Source organism: Hyaena hyaena, unplaced genomic scaffold (assembly GCF_003009895.1).
Source record: "Hyaena hyaena isolate Hyena2069 unplaced genomic scaffold, ASM300989v1 scaffold_2145, whole genome shotgun sequence".
Taxonomy (NCBI): domain Eukaryota; kingdom Metazoa; phylum Chordata; class Mammalia; order Carnivora; family Hyaenidae; genus Hyaena; species Hyaena hyaena.
Genome location: NW_024082793.1, coordinates 8936 through 33834, shown reverse-complemented (window position 1 = coordinate 33834; position 24899 = coordinate 8936). Strand labels below are relative to the sequence as shown.

Genomic DNA, 24899 nt, shown 5'->3' with positions numbered 1-24899 from the left:
GCATAAATGTAAATATAAATATAAAAGAAATTCAAAGATATATGTATTTCTATTTCAATTAAACTTTCTACCCTTTTAGCATATAGTGCTTTCTGTTTCATTAAAGCAGAGAGTGGTTAAGATCAAAACTGTTTAGGGTGCCTGGATGGCTCTGGCTGTTAAGCATTAGACTCTTGATTTCAGTTCATGATCTCATTGTTCATGGGATCAAATGGAGTCAGCCCAGAGCCTGTTGGGATTCTCTCTCTCTCCGTCTCTTTCTGTCCTTCCTCCATGCATTCATGCTCTCTCTCTTTCTCTCTCTCTCTCAAAAATAAACAAACATTTAAAAAAACTGTTTAATGCTCTGAGTAGCTTTGAAACTGATATTAGAAGGAAAGAGCCATGTCCAGATAGCTGGTGCCCTCCCACAGGTACCAATGGGAATGCAACTGCCCAGCAAACTCAAGGCTAGGATATCTCTCAGAGTCTTCAATTTGGTTTAATCCATTCCAGCAATTTCTAGATCACATATTTGCAGGAATTTTGGTCACTTTTTGATTTCTTGAAATGGAATGGGAGGTTTAATCTCACCAGAGTGGTGTTTTCGCAGGAACTACCACTGCTGGAATGAAGCCTGGATGACAAGGTCTGATCTTCCTGTTGGATTTGGAGGTTGGCAAGCTGTGGACAGCACCCCCCAGGAAAACAGTGATGGTAAAACTTATCCTCCTTCAAGGAATTTATTTCCCAATCATCTTTATTTTGCTGTTAGGATTACATTTGATGTATGGGAAACACTCCCATTGGGAACCAACATCAAAAGTGTGTTTCCTGGGCACATGTACAGTATTAGCTGCCTGTCAATCAGGTTTAATTTCATTTCAATGACCGGCTTTCCCCTGATTATCCTATAACTGGTAAAAAAAAAAAAAAAAAAAAAGCATAAAACTTAACATATGTAATTCATCTACCCTTGCTTTGAGAAGCAGTTTTGAAGACAAGAGAAAAAATATATCTGTGTAAGCACGTTTACTAGGCTCTAAAATATACCTCAACCCTCTGTGATACACACTGATAAGATATAAGGCAATAGAGAAAATAAGGAACCCAAAAATAGTTACAGATCATCCTTTAAATTGTTGTTTTCCCAGAACCTGATTTCTTTTTATGTTGTTTGATTTCTTCTAAAACTTAGTATGTATTTGTCATCTAACTTATAGGCTTTGCTAAGCAATGAGAGGCAGCCATGACCTCCCCCAGATTTTTATAAAATCACATCATAAGCCTCCATTTCTCTTTAACATGATGATAAACATCAGTGGCCTGGGGACATTATGTTTACTTCCTCAGGTGTTGATATGAGATATTGATGTGTGTATATATACACATATATCCATAAACATTCATTACTTATTCATAAGAGACTCTTATGCTTTATTTATGCTGGATTTTGAGAATGTTCAACACTTTCTGGTGTTCTGGATTATATATCATGAGGAAATGTCAGAGATGACTAATAGAAGTTAATTTCTTATTAACTAGAGATACCTGGTTAAAATGTAAGGAACTTTATAAAAGTATATGCCTAGTGACTTCCTGAATGCATGTTGGACATTGATCAACGTGTGTGGTTTATGTCCAAATTCCCCTATTTAACACATATTTCCATAATGTCCAAAACCAAAAACCAAAAATCAAAACAAATAACAACACAACCACTGGGGACACATTACCATTTCCAACATTCCAGACTCCAGCTCATTGTAAAAGGATCAATCCTATGTGGGCAAACAGGTCAGTATGAACACACTTGAGTACATGTTTGTAGGTAGAAGAACAGCCACAGAAATACTGATGCTCTCTATGCTTCTCATGGCTTCAAATTTTGGTTTGAAGAGGCATTTCCAGCAAAGCCATCTTGATTACATATGCTGGTCGTTCGCCCTCTCTGGCCATGGGAAGCATTTGGGCTAACTCAGCAATGAGGTTAGGAACATTTGCCTCTACAGAGCCCATATCTATGTCTGGACAGAACTGAAGATGACAAACTCATACTTCTCTTCCTCTGTGTGATGCAGGGATGTATCGGTGTGGCCCAGCCTCTGTTCAAGCCATTAAGCATGGTCATATTTGCTTCCAGTTTGATGCACCCTTTGTTTTTGCAGAGGTAAGTGGAAAGCTGGAGAAAAGTGCTTTCTTTCCCAACCTGTTAACACTTGACAAATAAGACACCAGGTTGTTACTTCTAAATTTCTCAGGTACATGGTGTGTGTTTCATGTCTACAAAGTACACTAGACATCATTCCAACCTCCAGGCCCTTAAATCTAAATGCAGTTCTTACTTAACATTTTTATTTCCTTGATGTTCTGAGATTTTCTCCTTAAAAAGCAATTGCATTACTAACCTTGCTTAGTATTTTGTGCCCATGAAATAGGTATCAATGGCTCCTGAGAAATTAAGTGACTAAGTGAATCCCTCAACTAAAGATTGGTAGAGACAGTCCATGAATCAAAATTCCAGAGTGTACTGCTTCACTCCCAGACTAACCTAGCCATTCATGTAAAAACAAAATCCAAATGCACCCCAGACATGGTCTTAGTCTGGGAACTGCAACCCATTTCTTGCCACTCCAAGCCATCCTCTATCCTCTGGGAGGGAAAGTTGAGCTGCTGGAATAAGGAGAGGAGGGAAAGACAGCCAGGAGGCAGCACACTTAATGGGTTGATGGGGACACTTTGGCAAAAGGTGTGAAATTCTGGGACATGTGGACAGTGATAGAAACAGATGAGGTGGTTGGTGATTACTCCAAAGAGATCTCTAAAATTAAAATTAAATATAAGAGGTGTTAGTAAATGAGAAGGTTAGGAGGCTGCTGAAGGCAGGGGGGTAGAGAGCAGAGAAATACATGAGAGGCTGATAGGCAGGATTTGCCCAGAGTATAGTTTCACCCATAAACTCAGTGGAGTGATTGTATACTGATTTCTTACTATGTAATCACTTTGCCTACCACTTGAGGCTCTTAGCCACCCTTTAAAATTAATATTATGGGAGTGCCTAGGTGACTAAGTTGGTTAACCATCCAATTTTTCATCTCCGCTCAGGTCATGATCTCATGGTTTGTGAGTTCAAGCCCCACGTCGGGCTCTGTACTGACAGTGCAGAGTCTGTTTGGGATTCTCTCTCTCCCTCTCTCTCTGTCCCTCCCCCCGTCGCTCTCTCTGAAAATAAGTAAATAAACATTTAAGTAAAATAAAGTAAGTTATGATTCTTCCCATTTTACAGAAAATAAAATTGAGGCAGAGTGGTTAAGTAACCGTCCTACATTCATTGAAGTAATAAAAAGTAATGCTAAGATCTAAAGCCAGGCAGGTACTCGAGCTCACGCCAGTAACCACCACACTCTACTACTACTCTGGAATGAATAAATACCTGTTATAAGTATGTGACAGGAACTGTCCTGTGGGGAATTCAGAAGCCTCTGCCCTTAAGAAACTAGATTCTTGATGGGAGGTGATAGTACGTAAGGCACATCAAAAGTTAAATAACAGTAATACAAAGACTCTGTGGAACTAATTGTCAGATGAGCAATGTAGATGATAAATGACCTGCATTTAATACATACAGATGTGTTAATTGAGAAATATGGGTAGTAACTAAGTAGGACAGTAAAGGCCATAAAACACAGTCCAGGGAGGGAGAGTGACATGAGGGCAGACAATAATGACACTTGTGTAATGGCCACAGTGGATGAGTAGAGCATTTTGGGAACACACAGAGGCCAAGGGGGTAAGAAAGATGCCAGAGAAAGGAAAGAATTTTAGGTAGAGGGGACAAATTGAGCATCAGGATGATGTGTATGGGAAATTACAAGCTGTGTAGGCTCATGAAAAATGATGCATCAGGGGTGTCAAAGATGAAGGCAGAAGGAACTTGATGTGGGGACTTTATGTCCTGAAAAATGGTCATTGCCTCCTGTAAAGGAGTCACCACAGGCAAGAAAGGTAAGCCTGGTGGAGCCTGGACTTGAAGGTGGTGCCCCAGAGGGCAGGGCAGGGGTGAGGGGGAGTCAGTTGGGAAGCTGTGCTTTCTCCATTCCCACCAGAGAGGGCAGGGGCCTAAACCTCACAAATGGCAACAGCAAAGTGGGGAAGGCTGAGGCACCATCCGGAAATGTTTAGAAAGTAAAGTAAGTGTGGATATTAGACAGCAAGATCAGGCATTTGAAATACACAAAGGGAACAGTATTTCTTCCACAGAAAATACCATTGATGTTGCTAGAAGACTGGGGGAAACAGGCAGACCGTATTTAGGATTTCATCCCCTCGATTTCATTTTGGGATTTGAAGATTTCTCCCAACCTCCCCAGCCGCCAACTGATAGTTTACTATGCTGGGAGAACCTCTTAATGGGAAATCATTCTAAAATTCACAAAGCCTTGTTTTCATATTTTTATTATTATGCTTTATTGCTGCAAAGAAGGAGACCTCTCTCCAAGAGCGCATCGCCTAATAGCTGTTAATGCAAACGCTTTTTGCTATTATTAAATATAGATCGGGGTGTTATGCGTGTCACCGGGATTCGCAGATTATAATTACTCAGCTCTCAGCCACTGCAGACTTGTCTGACAGAGCATACAATTTGTTGCTTTGGCACGGGCTGAGCCCCAGGGCTGAGCCATTTATAAGAGACACTCAAACTGTTGAAAGTGTGTGAGGAATCTTTTCTCAAGAGTACCCAAAGTAGGACTGCATGGGGGCCATTGTATTTAACTTTAATGAGAGTGTCCGTGACTCAGGTTCATTCTGCACCCTCCCTTCCCTTTTCCATCCGCTGGCTGCAGAAGCCTGACTGTAGACACCGCAGGCAGTCAGCAGAGTGTGCCTTTTCTTGCCTCTCGCTTCGCTGACTTTCTTGGTCATTCCTTACTCACTTCCGGGCTGGATTAAACATCATGTTCATTGACGTGTTTTGATCTTCTCAGTGCCGTGGTCTCCTTGAGTGAAAGCAGAATCCAAAATAAGAAGTGAAGGGGAGCAGAGGATACAGGCTTCCACTTATAGAACAAGCCAGGAGGATGAAAGGCACAGCACAGGGAATGTAGTCAATGATGTTGTAATAGCGTTGTGTAGCGACAGATGGGAGCTACGCTTGTGGTGAGCACAGCATAGCGTAGAGAGAAGTTGAATCACTGTGTTGTACACCTGAAAATTATGTAACACCATGTGTCAACTAGACTCGAATAAAAAAATTAAAATTAAAAAAAGAGGTGTGTGCATGGGAAGCATCCAACCTCTGCCCCTTTCCCTCTCCTCCTCTGTTGTAGAGATTTATTCTTCATGTGTCTAGATTTTTCCCAGGGTTTGATGACCATTTATCTGCCCTCCTCCCTTATGCTCTGAGAAGGCCTCCATTCTAGAAGCCTGTCTGTCTCTTCTCTCCCCAACTCCTGGTGGCCTATGGCTTCTAAAGGGAGAACATAGAGCAGTCCTAAGGTCCAGAGTCACCTCCTGAGTTTCTATGTTCGCTGAGCTCTTGGGAGTTGCTGCTTCACTTCTATCTTAGCTTCTTCTTGCTGGCTTTGTCTTCCCCTTCACACCATCCCATCCTAAACTTGCACACACATGCACATTCATGTACACGCACCCTCCTCCTTCCCTCTCTGGAATTGAGCTGATGTTTGCAGCAATGATGACTGGTTCCCCCAGGCCAGGGTAACTGCTCCATTGCTCAGAAGCTATGTAGCAAGTTCTCTTGCTCCAGGTCAGTAGTTCTCAACTCAAGGTTATTTCTCTATCACTTGTTAGCCCATTCTTAGGGCTCCTATTCAGATCTAAAATAATTCCTCCATTTATACAAATAGCATATATGATTTGGGGATCAGATTGGCTTCTCTTTTCAATCTTCCTCATGCATTTTGCCAGAAATACCTTCTAAATACACCATGCATCTAGTCAGGTCTGTGATCCCCATTGTTACCCTTTGAGCTCTGTACAACACTGAGCTCTATGAACTTGATCCCTAGCCCACCTCCTTCTCCTCTCTTACCCCTCTCCTGTGTATTCTCCCATAAACCAGCCAGAATTGTCCTTTAAAAATGTAAATAAAACACCTTCTAATGGATTTCTTCCACCCTTACATTAAAACTGCACATAAGTCTTTACGAGATTCTGTGTGATCTGGCCACTGGCTTTCCTTCCACCCCTATCCCTTGCTCATTTCCTTCCAGCTATATTGACCTTGCTCTTCTGGCAACATGCAAACATACTCTTGTTCCTGAATCTTTATATATATCATTCGTTTTGCTAGGAAAGCCCTCCCCAGCCTTTACCACACTTTGCATGCCTAACCCTTTGCTGCATCCAGGTCTCTGCACAGGCCTTTTCAAAAAGGCCTTATTCCCCTCCCCCCACCTGAAAATCTTACTTCCTGCCCTATTGCTTTAATCCTTCTACAGTGTCTCAGTATTATTCTTTTTCTCCCTTCTAGAATATAAGCTCCATGAATGTATCCTCACCACTGAAATCAAGTTCTAGCACATTGTAGTCATGAATAAACACTTATTGAACGAATGTATGAATGAAGGATGGATGGATGGGTGGATGGATGGATGGGTCAGTGAATCAAGCAAGCAAGCTAACAAAAGCTGATGCAGAGTATACTGATCTACCTTTCAGCCCTGCAAGAATGGCAATTTTAAACCCAAGCTCTCAGATATTGAGTAACTTGCCCAAAGTCACACAGTGTAGGTCCAATATTCTTTCCAGCATCATTTGCACTTATAGCAGTCTACCACAGACATGCAATTGGCCTTGGGTGGGGGGCCTATCACTGGTACTTTTTTTTAAGTTTACTTATTTATTTTGAGACACAGAGAGAGAGAGCATGAGAAGTGGAGGAGCAGAGAGAGGAAAAAGAGAAAATTCCAAGCAGGTTCTGCACTGTCAGTGTGGAGTTCCACTTGGGATTTGAACCCACAAACTGTGAGATCATGACCTGAGCCAAAACCAAAAGCTAGACACTCAACTAACTGAGCCACCCAGGTGCCTCCAGGTTATCACCAGTACTCTTTTAAAACCTCAGTAACTCATACACAGCCGAAATGGAGAACCATTGCACTGGTGGCTGAAACCAAAAGAAAGCTTGCTAATGTCGATTGGAAACAATATGTTCTGTCCACACTCCCTCAACATACATATGCAATAGCCATTTCATATGTGGGTTTCTCCTCTCCTCTCTCCACAAAGGACAGTGCTGCTGGGCTGGCCTGAGATTTTAGCCCACATAAATTTCTTAAGCTCTATACTCAAGGGCAAACAATGATTTAGCCACTTTCATATTTAGCCTTGTCTCCCTGGAAAACTGTAAGGGCTGTTATTAAGAGGATATTTATCAACATTGTTGCTATAATTTGCAAGTGAAGGAGAAAGCTGTTTGGGCATGTATGGCCTCCTCCAAAGGAAAAGCCAAAATTCTCAGGAAGCTCATTTAGTTTCTTTACTCCCCCGCCCCCATGACAAATATCCCTTAGGTGACTGCTCTATTATTTCCTAGTCCTGATTTCATATTTTGGCTTTTCATGTTCTATGGCTGATGCCATGAAGCCATGGTTATTTTGCTGAAGAACAAGGCCACCATTTATCTCCCCTCAGATATCTGAGGCCCATGCATGTAACCACCTGAACCCCAGGCATGAAATCATCACACCACCTCATGGTGGCACTTATGGTCTGGCAGGAGCATGTGGGAGAGGCAATGCATGGTGAAGGTCAGGGAACAGGCTGTGGGCCAACCCAGGATTTTCATTCTCTAGCAGCAACCAACTATGTGACTATACACACTTTGCTAACCCTTCTTGACCCACTTAGCACCCTCATCTGTAAAATAGGGATAATAATATATATTATTATCAGGTGGCTGTGGTTGTGAGGTTTAAATCAAATAATTTGTAAGTGTCCCTGAAACCTTGTGGTTATTCAATAGATGATGGCTACTTGTTTTCTCCTTAGTAGAGGTCATATTTCAAGTAAATTCAGAACATTTTGTGAGAAAGCAGTGACGTTGTTCTTTTTAAACTCAATTTGGAAAGTTAGGGTTCTATCATCAAGTTCCACATTACCTAATAAAAAACATTACATTTTACTCAGTTTTAAAGTTTACAAGCCATGCTCACATAGATCCTATCTCACTAAAACGTTCCTATGAAATTGGCAGAACAAGTATTATTATTTTCATTTTATAGAAACAGGAAATTAAGTTTAGAGAGGACGACTTTCTAAAAGTACGCATTCAAGATCAGAACCCAAGATTCTTGCAGCTGATCCAGTGTGTCTCTCAAATACCCTCAGAGATCTGTGGCAATGGCCAATCCCTCTTTCTGTCACAATCTTCCTCTCTCCATTCTGTTTTGTTTTTTTAACTTTTTGCTTTATTCTCTTTAGCTTTCTTGGGGTATGATTAATGTAACATATTGCACACATTTCATATATACATCTTGATGAGTTCAGACTTACCCATACACATGTGACACCTCCCCACAATGAAAGAACTATACATGGCCATTGCCTCCCAAAATTTCCGTGTGTTTGGGTGGTAAGAACACTTAACATGAGATCCTTTAGTTTGCTAACTCCTACACATCCTCTAGCTTTCAACTTGGCTGTTGTTTCCTAACCATGCTCACACTGCCCTATCCCACTGCCCCAGGTGCTCCCATGGTATCTTAGACATTCCCCCACAAGGTACTTCTTGTACCATATTGCTGGGGTTCTCAAGTCTGAGTGTCCAAGACAATTATTTCAGATCTTCTTTTAAAAATAATAGATTTAGGAGCATCAGGTGGCTCAGTCAGTTACGATTCTGGCTCTTGATTTCGGTTCAGGTCATGATTGCAGGGCCGTGGGAGCATGGGGCCTGCTTAGGATGCTCTCTCTTGCTCTCTTTCTCTCAAATAAAATTTAAAAATTAAATATAAAAAAATAATAGATTTAAGATCCCACCCAAGACCTCCTTGATTGGGCATCTATTTTTTGAAAAGTTCCCCAGCTGATTCTAATGCACAGGATCTCCCTTATTAGAAAGTAAATCCTATAAGGGCAGTCAGTGACCAAATGTAGTTTGTCCATTTTAAGACTATAGCACTATAGTACTTTGGCAGTATTATTTATTTATTAATTTATGATATTATTATTATTATTATTTATTGAGTGTTTGATCCATGTCAGGCCCTATGATAAGTAATTTATAGACGTCTTTTCAGTTAATTCTGCCAACCACCCTGAGGAAGTTGCTGTTATTGCTCTATTTGAAAGAGTAGGAAGCTGCAGCTTAGAAAACATTTCATGAACACATCAAAGACTGTTTTCAGCTGGTGCCCCTGATAATGCACCATAGTTTGTGTTTCCTACCCACTCCCATGCTAATAAATGGGATCCCAAGAAAGTGTTTGTAAAGAATATAAAAAGAGGCTCTCTGAGAATCAGCCTTCAGGCACAGCTTTAGACATTGTCTCTGAAAAGTAGAGTGATAAGGCAGAATGTCAGAGAGCTTAGGGGTCAGCCAGCATGGCCCCAAGATGTTATTTCCAAATACCACAAATAACATGGTTTACTTGCTGAATCCAGAAAGTTGCCTGAATTTTTCCTGATATCCTAATATCATTTTTCAACTAGAATGCTATTGGCAGCAAGTAACATTAAAATAAATGTTGACTTAAACAAGAGGAATTTAACGTAAGTTTTTCTCCTGTAAGTAATCCTAAATTAGGTGGTCCCAAGGTTGGCTCAGACATTTAACAGCACTGTTAAACCCTCATGTGCTTCCTATCTTTCTTCTTGGCCATCTTTGTTTTGTTGCCAATGTTTCACTGTCCCAGAGTGGCTACAGAAGCTCCAAGCGTCACTCACTTCATGTGAAAACATGCAAAAGCCGGAAGGGAAAGGCAAACTCTCTCCCTTATAATGGAGGAGAATCCTTCCCAGAAGCCACCCAAACAGACTTCCTCTTCTTCCTGGCAGTAGGTCACACAGTCACTGCTGGCTTAAAAGCAGTCAGGGAAATCAAGTAACAGGCGTGGTGCTTTTGGCTCTTTATGAAGAGGTGGGATTCACTAGCAAGAAAAAGGGGAGAAAGAAATCATTGATGCTTGAACAATCAATAGTCCATGTACTCTTAATTTATGACACCTCGTGGCTAATGGAAGCTAGGCTGCCCTTGGTAACAATTTTAAAATGAGTCCAGCCCTGTGAAGTCAATGTTGTTGAAGAAAGGAACATGTCAACTGTAGGGATCCCAGATGACTACATCCCTGAGAAAGATTTTGGTGACAAGGACATTGGATGATGGCTAACGCTGTCCTCTCCTGTTTTTAGGTCAACAGTGATCTCATTTACATTACCGTCAAGAAAGATGGCACTCACGTGGTTGAAAACGTTGATACCACCCACATTGGGAAATTAATTGTGACCAAAGAAGTTGGAGGAGATGGCATAAAGGATATTACTGATAACTACAAATTCCAGGAAGGTAACTTATTGCCACTGAATGAAGATTTCTTTGCCCAAGCTTGTTTGGTACTTCCCCACTGTCACTATGAAACGTGTCCCAGAAAATGAACTATAAACTCTCATGAGGTAAACACACCACACCCACAATTTTCCCATGTAGTTCTCTTTATTTCTTTGCTTTGAGTAGAATTCCCTTTCACATGGCCTGTAAAAATGATTTGGTTTAAAGTCATGTCTATTTTCACACAATATAGAATGTGTTCTTGTTCACAAAAACACAAAAGAATCTTAAGTTTCAGTAATAGAAAACATTGTCTAACTAATGTCATTTTAGTTCAATAAAAGAAATTCAAACAACCATCCACATTTGTTTGGTACTTTACAAACTATTTTCACGTACATCGTTCCACTGAATTATCTCAGAAGTCCCTTGAGAAAGATAATACAATATTAATAGGACAGTGCGATCTCACTAATTCAGGCCAATTAGGTTGAAGGGCCGTTTCAGTTATAAAATAATGTTAATGTTAATAACAGTTATTGTGTAGATGGTTTCAAATGGAGCTGTTGAGTTCAAGTCCATTTCAATCAGTACCAGGTGCCTACTCTATGTCTGGAATTGGGTTTGGTGCCAGGAATCCCTGTGGTGAGTAGGACCCAGTTTCTGTTCTTGGAAAAGTGATAGGATCATCATGCAGAAGGGACTTGGGGAACAAAGAAGGAGGACACTCTGTCTAACCAAGATATTCAGGAAAATCAGACTAAGATAAGAGAAGTCACAGACCACAGTTAAAGAAATCTAGACAGGGACTTACAGGCAGTGGGAACATGAATGACCAAAAGCGTGGAGGTGTGAAGTAGTCAGTGTGTTTAGGGTCCTGAAGACATTACTAAGCCATCAGCTCAGAGTGTCTAGTGTCTGGAGACAAAGCTACCCAAGGTCAGTAGTAGACAGGAGGTAGAGGAGCTTGGGTGCCTTGATGGAGAATGTGGAGTATATTTTACAAATGATTCACCAGCAGAGGTTCTTAGGAGTGGCATTTATTTTAGTGAATGGATAGAAATGACAAGTAATTAGCATACACCTAAATATTCATCAGTATTCCTGAAGTGCTAAGAAGTGCAGAATTTGTTTTAAATATTTTAGACAGTCTCTCTGCTCTTATTTAAAAAAGCAATTTGCACTATAAAGAGAAAGCTTGCTGAATTGGGAACTCTCCTCCATTGTATTAGAAATTCAGGATTTTTGTCATCTGAACTAGTGAGTTTTTGCTGCGTCTCTGAAATGGTTCATTCTTCTCTTCTATTGGCTATCATCTGTTGCACAACATAGATACAAAGGTGTTTTTTTTTTCTTTTTTTCTGAAATGAGAGTTTTTTAATGTTTATTTATTTTGGGGGGAGAGAAAGAGACAGAGCATGAGTGGGGGAGGGGCAAAGAGAAGGAGATACAGAATCTGAAGCAGGCTCCAGGCTCTGAGCTGCCAGCACAGAGACCGAAGCGGGGCTCGAACTCACGACCCGCGAGGTCATGACCTGAGCTGAAGTTGGACTTAACTGACTGAACCACCCAGGTGCCCCAAGAAATGACAGTTTTTTAAAACCATAAGTACAATAAAACCAAACAAGCAAGTAATGCCCTCTTGTTATATAGTTACAGACAAAAAGGTTGGGAAAGGAAAAATAAAAGTCCATAGAAAAAAAGAAAAAGACTAGCTGCAATGTTCATGTATTTATTCACTCATTCATTCGACAACTTGCTATTAACCACCCACCACATTCCCAGCACTGTGTAGGGACGAGGTGCACACTCCTGCCTTCCTGTCTAGCTGGAGAGATGAGCAGAAGTGAGCCCTCACCGAATTGTGTGGCAGGTCCCTGGAACAGGGGTGGACAGATGCTGCAGGGCACAGAGAGGGGAACTTCCAAGCCAGACTCGGGATCCTGGAGGACATTAGTGATGGGCTCACTGAGACAGAAGGATAAACTGGAATCGGCCAGGTGAAGCATGAGGAAAGAGTACTCCAGGAAAAGGCAGCCCAAAGGGACTGTGGATAAACTCCTGGTCTGGAAGAAGTCCTGAGCACACAGTGTTGAGAGCAAGAGGTGACCCTGCAGGGAGCCGTCCAGACAACCAGCTGTCTCATCTAAACCACAGCAGAGAGCCATTTTCATTAGCTGTTATCTAGGGAGGTGGCAGTAAAAGCCAAATCAGGGTCAGATGTCAAAAAACAGAAGGATTAGATGTCAAAAAAGGGAAAGACCGTCCCCCCTTTGAAAGAAAACAGTCCACAGGAGAAGAGTCAGGGTCTTGACCAGGGATGGAGACAAGATTAAAAGAAATAAAATGCCCCAACTCTGAATGAGAAAGACCTCTGAGGGTCAGGCTGCCAGAGTTTGGCACAAGGAGGCAAGGCTCAGGATGGTGGAGATGGGGTCTGGTCCAAGCAGAAGAATCCCTAAATCTGCAGAGATAGTTGTAAGAGATTCCCCATCCTGCTTCTGGGCTGGAGTTTGATCCCAGGGGGTAAATTAGCCTCTTACTCAAGAATGGCAGGTCCATTTTAAATTCTGACTTTAGGAATGACCAAGTGGAATGCTATTTACAGAAGGATGCAGAGCCAGCGCCTGGATCTGGTGGGAAAGGCTGAGTGATTATGATGTTGCCACAGGCCCTTAGGCAAGGCTGCTGGCATCCATGGTCATGCATTTGTCACTCTGATTCTCATTATCGAATTTCTCATGTAATTTCTCTCTCCATAAATGCTGAATGTGGCCACTAAATTGTGGAGATGAATAAAAACATAGATAAGAAATTATTACCAGATTTAGGAATTAACTATTTTAATTAACTAAATTGTGGAAAGATCATTTTTCACTTGGATGAACTAAAGCTTAAGATTAATTTTATACCTCTTTTCAAATATATAAGATTAGGAAACTATAAAATTTTGAAAACCAGAATTCTTAAAACTTCTGCGACAATCTATCTTCTTTTATGATGGTGTCTGGATCCCATTTCCTCTTTATTCCATCAATTATTCCTTCTGTAACTCGTATTATCATCTCTCCTCTGTTAGCTCCTTCCCATTCCTATTTAAGCAGGATCAAGTGTCACCTATGTTAAAAAAAATTATGAAACTCTTTTTCAGTAATATATCCCCCACTGAACATGCCCTGTTCTTTCTTCCTCTTGGCTTCCACAGCCAGTCATCTTGAAAGCGCTGCCCGACCTTGGCACCCCAGTGGGTGCCTTCATTTTTCTTTTCTTGCCTACCATATCTCAGTTCTGCTATCGGCAGCAGAACCTTGAAGTTCCTCTTCTCAAGTCTGCCAAGACCCCTGATTGCGACACGGAATAAATGTTTGCAGATCCCCATTTGCCTGAGCCTCCCATGCCTCTTGATGCCACTGCTCAGCCCTGAATCTTGAAATTCTTTTTCTCTGTTCCACTTCTGGTTCCATCCCAACCTACCTGACTCTTTCTTCTATCCCCTTCTGCAACTCTAAACTCCTCTTTTGTTCCCTATCTCTGAAGGTTACTTAGTCTAGGCTCAACCCTTGGGCTTCATTCCTATCCACTTTACATTCTTTCTCCATGGTTGGTGTTAACATTCGCTTATCTACCAATCGCCTCCTAGTCAGATTCGTTGGCCCAACTTCTGTGGTCAGCTCTACATTCACTTAAGTCTCCCTTAGAAACCTGAAACTGACCCTTCCCAAATGCCACCTTTTCTCACCCTCTCCCTTGCCTAGATCTGTTTCCCCCACTCCCGACCCCAGTGAAAAGAAGCACAGTCCCCCCCACATTTAGCAATGTAGTCAAGCAGCAAACCCTCTAAATGTCCCCTTTGAAATAGTTCAAATTCATCTCCTCTCCTATCTCTATACCATGGCCACTCTCTGAGAATTTAATGGTATCAGCCCTTAGCATAGTGCCTGATACAGAATAAGCATCCAGTAAAAGTCAGTTTCCACTCCTGTCGGTAATTCTACCATTACCACAATAGTACTACTATTATCTCAGGCTTTGAGTATTTTTCTCCTGGCTACCTGCTGTAACTTCCTTATTCCACCTTGCCCCCACATCCCCTTTCCTTCTGTCTAATGCATGCATTGCTGCCAAAGTGACATATTTAAAATATAAATTTGAGTCTGTTACCACACAGCTTAAAAGCCCTTTCTCTCCTCTGTTGCCTGAAGAACATTCCAATCAGAGCTTGCCAAGCCTCAGCTAGTTGCCTTTTGGGCGCCCTCACTGCACCTCCCAACCATATCCACAAGCATCCCAAGCAGCAGCCAGGAGAGCTATTGACATTCATCCACGGAGCTGGGCTGCCACTGTCTTCATGCCCTTGCTTTTACTGTGGAGAGAAAAACCCTTCCAAGAAGCCTTCCTTGCCCCAGGGAGGTATTGAGTCTCTCCCCCATGTTATTGCCCCACATGCAAACATCTGCCCCAGCGTCTGTGATGGATACCTGTACAGTAATCCCTCTGCACTTGTCCCGAAGACCCATGAGGGAAGGGCTGTAGTCCTCATCAGAACCTAGTATAGTGCCTGGACGTTATAGTGGCTCAACTCACACCAAATCACCAAATGAACGGTAAGGCAAGTGACACTTTCACAGGCGAACTTAGATGCATATCCCATGTCCTAAACTGGTCTCTTTAGTATCTATTATAAAGATGAAAGTTTTATCTCTGGTTTAAAGCAATGTGCCTCCCCAAACCTTGATCCTTCAGAGTCCCTGTACCAGACTGGATCATAGGTCCTAGGGACTTGGAGATGGGTTCTAGTGGGGAAAGTAATGTCATGCAGCATCAAGTACTGGGAAAAGGACAGAAAACCAGGCAATGTGTCAGCGAGATATGAGAGGGCTGGTTTTGGGGACACATTACATGGGGTAAGGGAAGAGAGGGCTCTCTGAGAAGGTGACATCTGAGCTAACACCTGAAAAAATGAGAAGCTTCCACAGACATAAAAGGGTGCTTTCATTACATCTGAGCTAATGGAAAGATGCTTTTGACCTTGCTCCTAGAGGCCACAGCAGAATCTCAGAAAACATAATCTGGCCTTAGATCATTCTCCCACGGCACTGAATTCATGGCCCTGAATTATGTAAGATGTCAGAGCATAATGCACAACCACAGAGAGACAGGGATTCTTCAGAGCTCTGGGGAGACCCTGACGTCCCTGCCTCCTACGTGGGCCTGCACTTCCTGCTCACAGGGCAGGCTGATCCCTAGAGGCTCTTCTGTCCATAACCCCATAGAAGGTCTCTCCTGGCTCACCACAAGCCTTCCACAGTCCCTTCCCCTCATCGGGGCCAGCTTGGTGGCCTCTCCCCCCCACTCCCTCAGGGTGGCACTCTCTGACCAGGCCCCTGCTGCTGGGGTTCCCCTCCTGTATTTTGCCTAAATGCACATCTGGTGGCCATCCGAAGCCTTAATTGGTAATGCTTTCTCAAGGCACTGTCTGCCAGGTGCTCTCTGCTAAAACAGTTCACTGAACATTCCTTGTCATAGCCCCTCCTTCCCTTTATTATTATCTCCCTCCTATTGATCTGTAAGCATATGCGCTAGCCAATGCTTGTCCTAGACCAGCTGTCTCTGGCACATTCTTGCAATCTTGACAAGGAGAGAAATTGTTAACACACACACAAACACACACACACACACTACATTCACACTTGTTTGCAACACCTACTGTCATTTTCTGTCTTTGCAAAGTACTGATAGCTGCCAATTCTTATGCGTGTACTACCTCTAACCTGCTAACAATCCTCTGATGTAGGCATCCTTTTTTTGCTTTTTGGTTTTGTCTTTTTTTTTTTTTTACAATCAAGGATATGGATGGTAACAGTAGTGCGTGCGTGTAGAGTTGTCTGAGGATTAAATGAGACAATGACGAGTAAACACTTAATCACAATACCTGTCACATTGTTATCAGTGGTAGATATTATTATTAACTTGTTCAGCTACATTGCATCTCACTATTAAGGTAGAAGACATTATCTTAAAATTAACAAACTTAGGGGTGCCGGGGTGGATCAGTTGGTTAAACCTCTAACTTCAGCACAGGCCATGATCTCATGGTTCATGAGTTCAAGCCCCGCATCAGGCTCTGTGTTGACAGCTCAAAGCCTGGAGCCTGCTTCAGATTCTATGTCTCCCACTCTCTCTGCACCTCCCCTGCTCACACTCTGTCTCTCTGTCTCCAAAAAATGAATAAACGTTAAAAAATAATTTTAAAAAATTAACGAATTTAAAAGTTCACCTTTTTTTTTTTAATGTTTTATTTATTTCTAGGAGAGAGAGAGAGAGAGAGACAGCGTGAGCAGGGGAGGGTCAGAGAGAGAGGGAGTCACAGACTGAAACAGGCTCCAGGCTCTGAGCTGGCAGTCAGCACAGAGCCCGATGCGGGGCTCGAACCCACGAACCGCGAGATCATGACCTAAGCAAAAGTCGGACGCTTAACTGACTAAGCCACCTAGGCGCCCCAAAAGTTCACGTTTTTATTTCAAAGTGATTTTTTTGTTGTTGTTAACCATTCCCATGACTAGTTTTTACAAGTCAAAGAATTTGCCTCTCTGTCTTCCACGATGCACAAAGATATGCCCAAAGGTAGTCAGCTGATAAAGAGAATAGTGACTATCTTTCCACCCTCCTCAAGCCCTGTCCCCTCAAGCCAAGCATTTTGTCCAGGGGTGTCTAAGGAAATGTTATCCCTGCTTGGAGCCAGGAGGAGCAAGCCCTGAGGCCTGACTTGTACCTGTATTTCTTGTTTCCACACCTGCACAAAGCTGTTGTTTGATTCTTCCAGAATTTATCCCTTTTCATCCCCTCCCTACCTTCATCTCCGCCCCCCCTCCACCTGGAAATCCAAACAGAAGATGTCTACCTAAAAACAGCACACACATTTCAAACTGCATTAGAAAATATGGTACATCACCAGATGCCAATAGATGTCCCTAAAAACAAATGTGTTCAGTGTCAGATGAGTTTGGGAAGTCTTGGTCAAATAAGTCTCCTCACTTTAGGGTTCAATCTGAGAACCTCTGAGAGGCTGTAATGAATACAATGAACATCCAGAGGCACTAGAGAACCCAGTGCTCCCCAAGGGAGATTGGCCTTAGAGCCCTTTGGCAGGGAAGGTTTGTTAACGACTGGTCCTATCTCAGTGGATGGGGTTCTTCACTGCTTGGGGAAATCTCTGCACTCTCCCTGGGCCGTATGGCAACATAGGAAGGGGTAGAGGGCAGGATGACAGTTGCCCAGGGGTCAGCTCAGCAGGAGAAAAGGGGAGAGACCCAAGTGGAAAGAGAGATGAAGAAGACAAGTCTTACCAGAAAGATTCATGAATAGCAGAAAACTCATATAGCAACAGCTGGGATGGATAGATATAGCTATTGCCAAAATCTTTACTTAAAGATCCCCAAATTCTAGGTAGGATTTGGGGAGAGAAGCAAATTGATGCCACTATTTGAGGAGAGGTAGATTGTGCCTACTCTACCCGCTGAACACTGTAGTAGTAACACTGGGGAAACAGCCCTTAGAACAAGCCCATTAACACCTCCCTTCCAGGTAAGTCCTGGTCATACCACCTAACTCAGCAGCCTGGGCAGGTCAGAGCTCTGACTTTGCAGAATTGATAACATAGGAATAATGGCAACATACGTGTCTCGAAGGAAATTGCGTGGCTTATGGAGGATACGGGCGCAAGGACAACACACAGTGCCCAGAGCACTGTGTGTTTATTAATTTTTCTTTGATGGATTGCATTTCTTTTTCACCATCATTATCTCTGCATCTTTCCTAGCCCAAGAAGAAGAGAGGCTGGCCCTAGAAACTGCCCTGATGTACGGAGCTAAAAAGTCCCTCAACACAGAAGGCATCGTCAAACCAAGGTCTGACGTGAACATGGATTTTGAAGTGGAGAAAGCCGTGCTGGGAAGAGACTTCAAGCTCACTATCACCTTCCAGAACAACAGCCCTAACCGTTACACCCTCTCAGCCTATCTCTCAGGCAACATTGTCTTCTACACGGGAGTCTCCAAGGCAGAATTCAAGAAGGAGACATTTGAAGTGATACTGGAGCCCTTGTCTTGTAAGCTAATGAGGGGGCTCTTCTCTTTGGGACTTGTTTTCTTGCCTCCCTGTCTGGCTTGGTGCTGTCACTCATTAATAACTTCCAGCCAAAGTTAAAATTCTGTCCCAGGGCTCAGGAACATGAACCACACGGGAGAACCCCTTTTTGCCAGGGGAGCTACAAATGTATCTTCAACTCTCATGCATAGAAATGAACAGCAAGGGGTGCTTGGATGGCCCAGTCAGTTAAGCGTCCAACTCTTGATGTCAGGTCAGGTCATGATCTCACAGTTTGTGAGTTAGAGCCCCACATCGGACTCTGGGCTGGCAGTGAGGAGACTGCTTGGAGTTCTCTCTCTATCTCCTCTCTCTCTCTCTCCCTCTCTCTCTCTCTCCCCTCCTCCCTGCTAGTGTGCTCTTTCTCTATCAAAATAAATAACATTTAAAAATTGAAAAAGCAAGTGAACACTGAAATGGTCAAAGCCTAGAGCCCCATGAGTCAAGAGAATTAAATGTAATTTCCTGCTACTTGAAGTGTGGCTTGAGGACCTGAAACATCAGCATCCCCTGGGAGATGGTTGGAAATGCAGATTCTTGGGCCCCACCCCACATCTGTCAAACCAGTATTTACATTTTAACAAGATCCCAAGGGGATTTTAGTGCCTAAGAAATTCTGTGATGCACAGGTGTCAGACAGCAGGCCCCCCACTGGTAACTCTCTCTCCAAGTGAGGTAATGTCTTGGGGGGCTGCCCCAGCAGGAATGATGTGCTTTGCTTTACCAGTTAAGAGGCAGGAGATCTAAGCTCTGCAGACAGGCTGTTTCTGAAAACTCGTCTGCCGATGTATAAGGACAGGGTAGAGCCCACCCTTGAAAGAGGAAACTAGAGACCCAGGATGTGCTGTCCAGGAGCCTCTGAAGGGTTTTGTTCTCTCTGCCACCTCTTATGGGATCTCTTTCTCATCCTCGATCCTAGGCAGCCTCCCTCAAATATGTGGCCTTCCAAAGCACCTCCTTCACTATAAAAGTTCAGAATATTTTAAGCATGACTGAGCTGGACAGGTTGCATTGGGGATTGCAATTTCAACTAATCTTGAATAGTACCCATTTCTTGGGATACTAGTATTTAGGGGGCACAAAAGTTGGTCACACAACTGGTAGAATGAGTTAACTGGGAGAACCTGGCCTCCAGGTGAAGCATGTCGAATTAGAGCAGGTTAGAAAGGACCTGAATGCTTCAAGGCACTGGATTTCTGTTGCTCTGACATGTGGCCCAGAAAAAGAAAAAAATTTAACGGTGAACAAACAATAAGTTTTACAACATGGAGGCAAGTAAGACTAATACACCCCCCTCCCCCGGGATGACCAACTCATACACCACAAGTGTCCTTAAGCTTTCTGGATTCAAGGCCACCGGAAGTTTACCCTTCTAAGGTTTCAAAAGTATTCCCAGGAAAATGGGGAACTATTCTGAAAAATCTTAATTACAAGATTGGGGAAACAAGTTTCCACAGCTGTAGTAACGTGGCTAACAATTAGGAAATCACCATGGTATTTTGTTTTGTTTTGTTCTGTTTTGAAACTGGGAGATCTGGCACTTTTCTTATATCTCTTGAGGTAGGAAAGGTAATTATTAAAGAAAAGAGTAGTCAGTATAAAGGACTCAAGAGAACAAGCATCACAATTGGTTATAAAAGGCAGACACAATGGAGTTTAGGGAAAGTGGGTCTTGAAATTAGATAAATCGAGATTTTAGGTGTGACTACCTCACTTGCCGGCTGTGTGTCCTGAGGCAAGTTACTTACGTGATCTGATCAGAGCTCTTCTGTTCATAGGAACACTACCACCCACATCACAGGGTTCTAGACTCATTCCCCAAACCCTTATTTCATGCTGAATGTCTAGACGCTGTTTTGTGCCAAAGGCACAGCAATGAACATAACAGAAGTGCCTACCCTCATGGAGTTTGTGGTCTTCAGGGAGCAGATAATAAACAAACAAGTACTACATAGTATGGTTTGCATATAATAGGAAAATGTAAAGCAAGGTGAGGGATGGAGGGGATGCTGTGGGGGTAGGGTGATCAGAGAAAACCTCTCTAACCAGTAACATTTAACAGAAACCTGACAGAAGGAAAAGAGCAAGCTTTGCAGCCAGAAATAAACTATAAATGCAAAGGCCCTGAGGGCAGAGCATGTCTGATGTGTTCAACAAGTAGCCAGGAAACCGAAGTTGGGAGCAAAGGTGGCCAGGGAAGAGTGGTGGGTATAGACCATGTAAAGAACTGTAGGCCCTTGTGAGGGTTTTGGCTTTGATTCCAAGTGGGCACAGGAGCCCATATTGTGTTTTGAGCAGAAATGAGGCATGATCTCACTCAGGTTTAACTATACACCATCCTTTTCCCACTTCACTGGGAACCATCGCTCCATCTTCTTCCCCCTTTCTCTCTAATCCAATGAGAGAAGGAGCTCATATGAGTTCGTGGGCTGGAATGGCATGATCCATCAACCCTTCCAGTCGTTGACTAGGTGGCAAGCCAGGTGGCATTGGCTGTATGCAGTAGGTTGCATACTGCAATCTAAAATAAATTGCAAAAGAAGAAACTAAAACAAATCAGTGTATTGCAAGGTGCCACTTGACTCTAGACTTTGGTCGAGCAGGTCAGAGTACAGTCCTAGGCAGCTCTGTTACAAAGAAAGTTTTCCAAGTAGAATGGGAGACATACTTTCCAGATTGATGATTAAAGAGAATGTGTGGGCTAGAATCAGCTTGGAAGATTTGAATAACTTAAACCTTCCAGTACCTTCAAAGGTGCTATCATTTCCACTTGGCTATATTTAGTTTTCTTTGCTTTTTGGGAAAAGAGATGAGGCAGCTCCTGTCTGTGTCTCCCTTGGCTTTCCCCAGACACAGTAAATGATATTGGCAGGATCCCAGCCCCACCACTCATAGAATGAAAACCTATTCTTCTTTCTCTTGCCACGTTTAATAAACTTTATCTAGAACAATTTCTTGTGCAGTGGCAAAACACAGCACTTACATAACATACTATTTCAGGAGCACTGTTCTCTTGGGCTTGGAAGCACAGCCCAGTTTCCTTAGTGCTATGATTTAGAGAATATTCCAACCCCAGAGAATAATGCCCTGGTGCCAACATTATAAAGGTAGCAAAAGCCACTGTTAAGATTGGTAGAAAGAAGTCAGGCACATCTTGCCAGCCTAAAGGAACCCAGCAATCAAACACAGCCCTCCAGTAATAATCAGAAGGAGTCCGATTTTTTAAATTATTATTATTACTGGAGGCAGCTAGAGAGAAAATGCATGTTCTTCAAGGCATACCATTTTGCTACTGCATCTGTCCAGATCAGGGGAGTGAGCGGTGAAAAATAGGCACCTTGTGTTAATCTGAGGTTATAGCCAGTTAAGAGATGGAGTCTTAAATGTCTGGACAGTTAATTACCAGGAAAGCCATGGAGGAAGCAGGGTCTGGGCTCAGACCCAAAGAAGGCAATATGAATGGGTCATTCAAAAAAGAATTCAAGGGCCAAGGTCAAACCAAGGTCATAGATTCTAAAGGCTGGCTCTAAATGGAATAAGACTGACCCCAGAAAACCTAGTCATGTTGTTTAGTACTTGTCTAAGATGAACCAATACATTCTACTAATTCAGCATAGCCTAGGGCAGGGTTTTTCAACCAAAGCATCACTGCCATTTCAGGCTGTTATGGGGGCTTTCCTATGCATTTAGGATATTTAGCAACATCCTTGGCCTCTACCCAGTTGACAACCACTAGCCTAGAATGATCAACCTTTCCAGCTTTCCAGGAATTGCATGGACTTGCAGTTTTAAGATTGAAACTATCCACCGTAATTCTACCCTAACTCCACCCCTTCTACTGTTAGAACCTCCTTCTTATATCTGAGAGCTTCTCAAAGCTGAATATGAATCACGTGGACACTTATTCAAATGCAGATTCGAATTCAGTAAACTGAGCTGGGATCAGAAAACCTGTTTTTCTAATGACGGCTGTGCTGCAGGCTGCAGACCACACTCTGAGCAGAAAGCAGCTGGATTGGAAGGGCCGTACCTTCCACGTGACCCGAGGCTTCTACAGAGCTGATTCTATGGGGATCCTCTGGGGTGTGGGAGCAGTGCCTCCCCACCCGCCTGCTCATTAAAGTCAGCTGCTCCAGAACTTTTAAAATAATGCCTGGGCCCCAGCCCCAAGAACTCTGATCTAATTGGTCTGTGGTGGGATTCATCAGGGCAGGTTTTTAAATGTCCCCAGGTGATTGTGATCTGCAACCAGAATTCAGAACTCTTCAGTCAGAGGCTTGAGGCCATCACAGCACCTTGTCATCCATGAAGAAACTTTGACACAGATGATGAGCCCAGCACAGATGGGCTGATGTACCCTCGCCTGTGGGTCAAGAAGTCAGGGGGACTTCCCTGTGCCCTGGTTCACCCCATGCAGTGCCCTGTCCTCATTTCAGATTGCTCTAATTGGGGACTGTGCCTTACACTTCAAGTATGGCTCATGGGAATCGTTTCTTTCAATAACTTCCACAGGGAGGAGGAATCTTTGGCCAAAGGCAGACATTAGGCAGGGAGGCAGTGGTGGAGATGTTTGATTCCATGAACATTTACAGAGTCTGTGTTTTGTGCATGGGGATGGGGGTGGGAGCCACCTGTTTCCCCGATGGCCTGCCTACCTGGCTGACAATGCAGAAGAAGTGGGCTTTGCTCTCTTGAACCCTGAGCAGTGGCAAATGAGAATGATAGAGAAAATGGGAGATGCCACTGAACAGAACCTCACTGTTGTACTCAGAGCCACAAAGAGAGCATTCCTGCCCTTAGCCCAGGTGGTGAGTGGAGGGGAACCCAGACCACCTTCCCCCCCCCACCTCCATTCTCCAAATGCCCTCCTCACTGGCCTGTCCTCAACACCTAAAAGCTAAATCAGTGACTTGAGGAAACAAGCATTTGGCACAAAGGTCTTTTAAGTTGCAAATAGGAATGGGGTGGGAAAGAGCTGAATGCCTAGGGTAAAAACTGGTTTCAAAGGCTTCTTTCTCTTAAATAGAAAAATCATGTCAGATTGGTACAGAAAAGGCTGGAAAGAAAATGTGGAGCACTACAAGGAAAAGGTTTAAGGAGTAGACCGTTTTTGCTTAATGGTGGCCTATTGCCTATGAGATGTTTCTTGTTGTACGAAGTGGCCTTGCATTTCACTACTCCACATCTGCCATTTGGGACAACTCAAAGCAACCGCAGTTAAAACCCTTTGGTCCTTGACTTTAAACATCTCTGACACAGCTTTGCATTTCTACAACAGTAAAAGCACTGTTGAGAACAAATCGGCTTATTTTCTCTAGTAAGGCCTTATTGAATATTAAAATTTCTAGCACATTCTTGTTTTACCTGAGAAACAGGAGGCTTTGTCCTTGATTAACTCTGTTCCATTTGCCCCTGACCTTTGCTGTGGTTCTTGTGGACACTAAGCTAGTATGGGAAGGACGGAGCACTCGGAGCAAGTCAAACAGGTCTCACTCCCGGCTAATGCTCTGCATATTTGTTTCTCTCCCACCAGTCAAGAAACAGGAGGTGCTGATCAGAGCAGGCGAGTACATGGGCCAGCTGCTAGAGCAAGGATTCCTGCACTTCTTTGTCACAGCGCGTGTCAGTGAGACCAGGGATGTTCTGGCCAAGCAGAAGTCCACCGTGCTGACGATCCCCAAGCTCATCATCAAGGTCAGTTTTGCCATCTTAGACAAGGGAGAAGGCAAGGTTATTGAGCAGGCATCTAGGCTTAGTGCGTGCGTATGTGTGTGCGTGTGTGTGTGCATGTGTGTGTGTGTGTATGAATGTGTGTCCTGCTCAAAAAAAAAATGAGGAGGGGGGAGCTAAGATCCTCCTGTTCTTTGAAAGAAGTAAACTGCCCTATATATAGACACACACATATAACACTTTTCCCTCCTCTCCAGATTTAAATATATAGATGTGGCTGCAGATATAAATATAACCTATGGGTATAAACATACTTGTGGAGGAAGATAAAGATGAGTAATGGATACAGATAGAATTTCAGTGTCTCCAGAATAAAGTGGGTCAGGAATAGCATGAAATGGAAACCACTGGGATCATCCCCCACCTGTGTTGGGACAGTACTGTTGTTCATGGAGATATAACTGTATATCACAGATTGCACACACTGAGATGTCAGCTTGGTGACGATGACTTTTCATATATGTAGACACCTTGCAACCACTGGCCAGAGGAAGACAGAGAGGATTCCCAACATCCCATAAAGTTCCCTCCTTGTGTC

At 43.2% G+C, this 24899-nt stretch overlaps 1 protein-coding gene across 1 annotated transcript in view; it reads left to right on the top strand.

Moving 5' to 3' along the window:
- LOC120227298 (coagulation factor XIII A chain) overlaps positions 1-24325 on the top strand; it is a gene marked incomplete at its 3' end in the record, with an annotated part of 72630 nt that extends 48305 nt beyond the window's left edge. Inside the window, exons 6-10 of the mRNA XM_039225438.1 lie at positions 593-696; positions 2061-2149; positions 10351-10504; positions 18306-18593; positions 24165-24325. Coding sequence (XP_039081369.1) covers positions 593-696; positions 2061-2149; positions 10351-10504; positions 18306-18593; positions 24165-24325 — 796 coding nt within the window. The remainder of the gene's footprint in view (positions 1-592; positions 697-2060; positions 2150-10350; positions 10505-18305; positions 18594-24164) is intronic.
- Between the last annotated feature and the right edge of the window lie 574 nt (positions 24326-24899).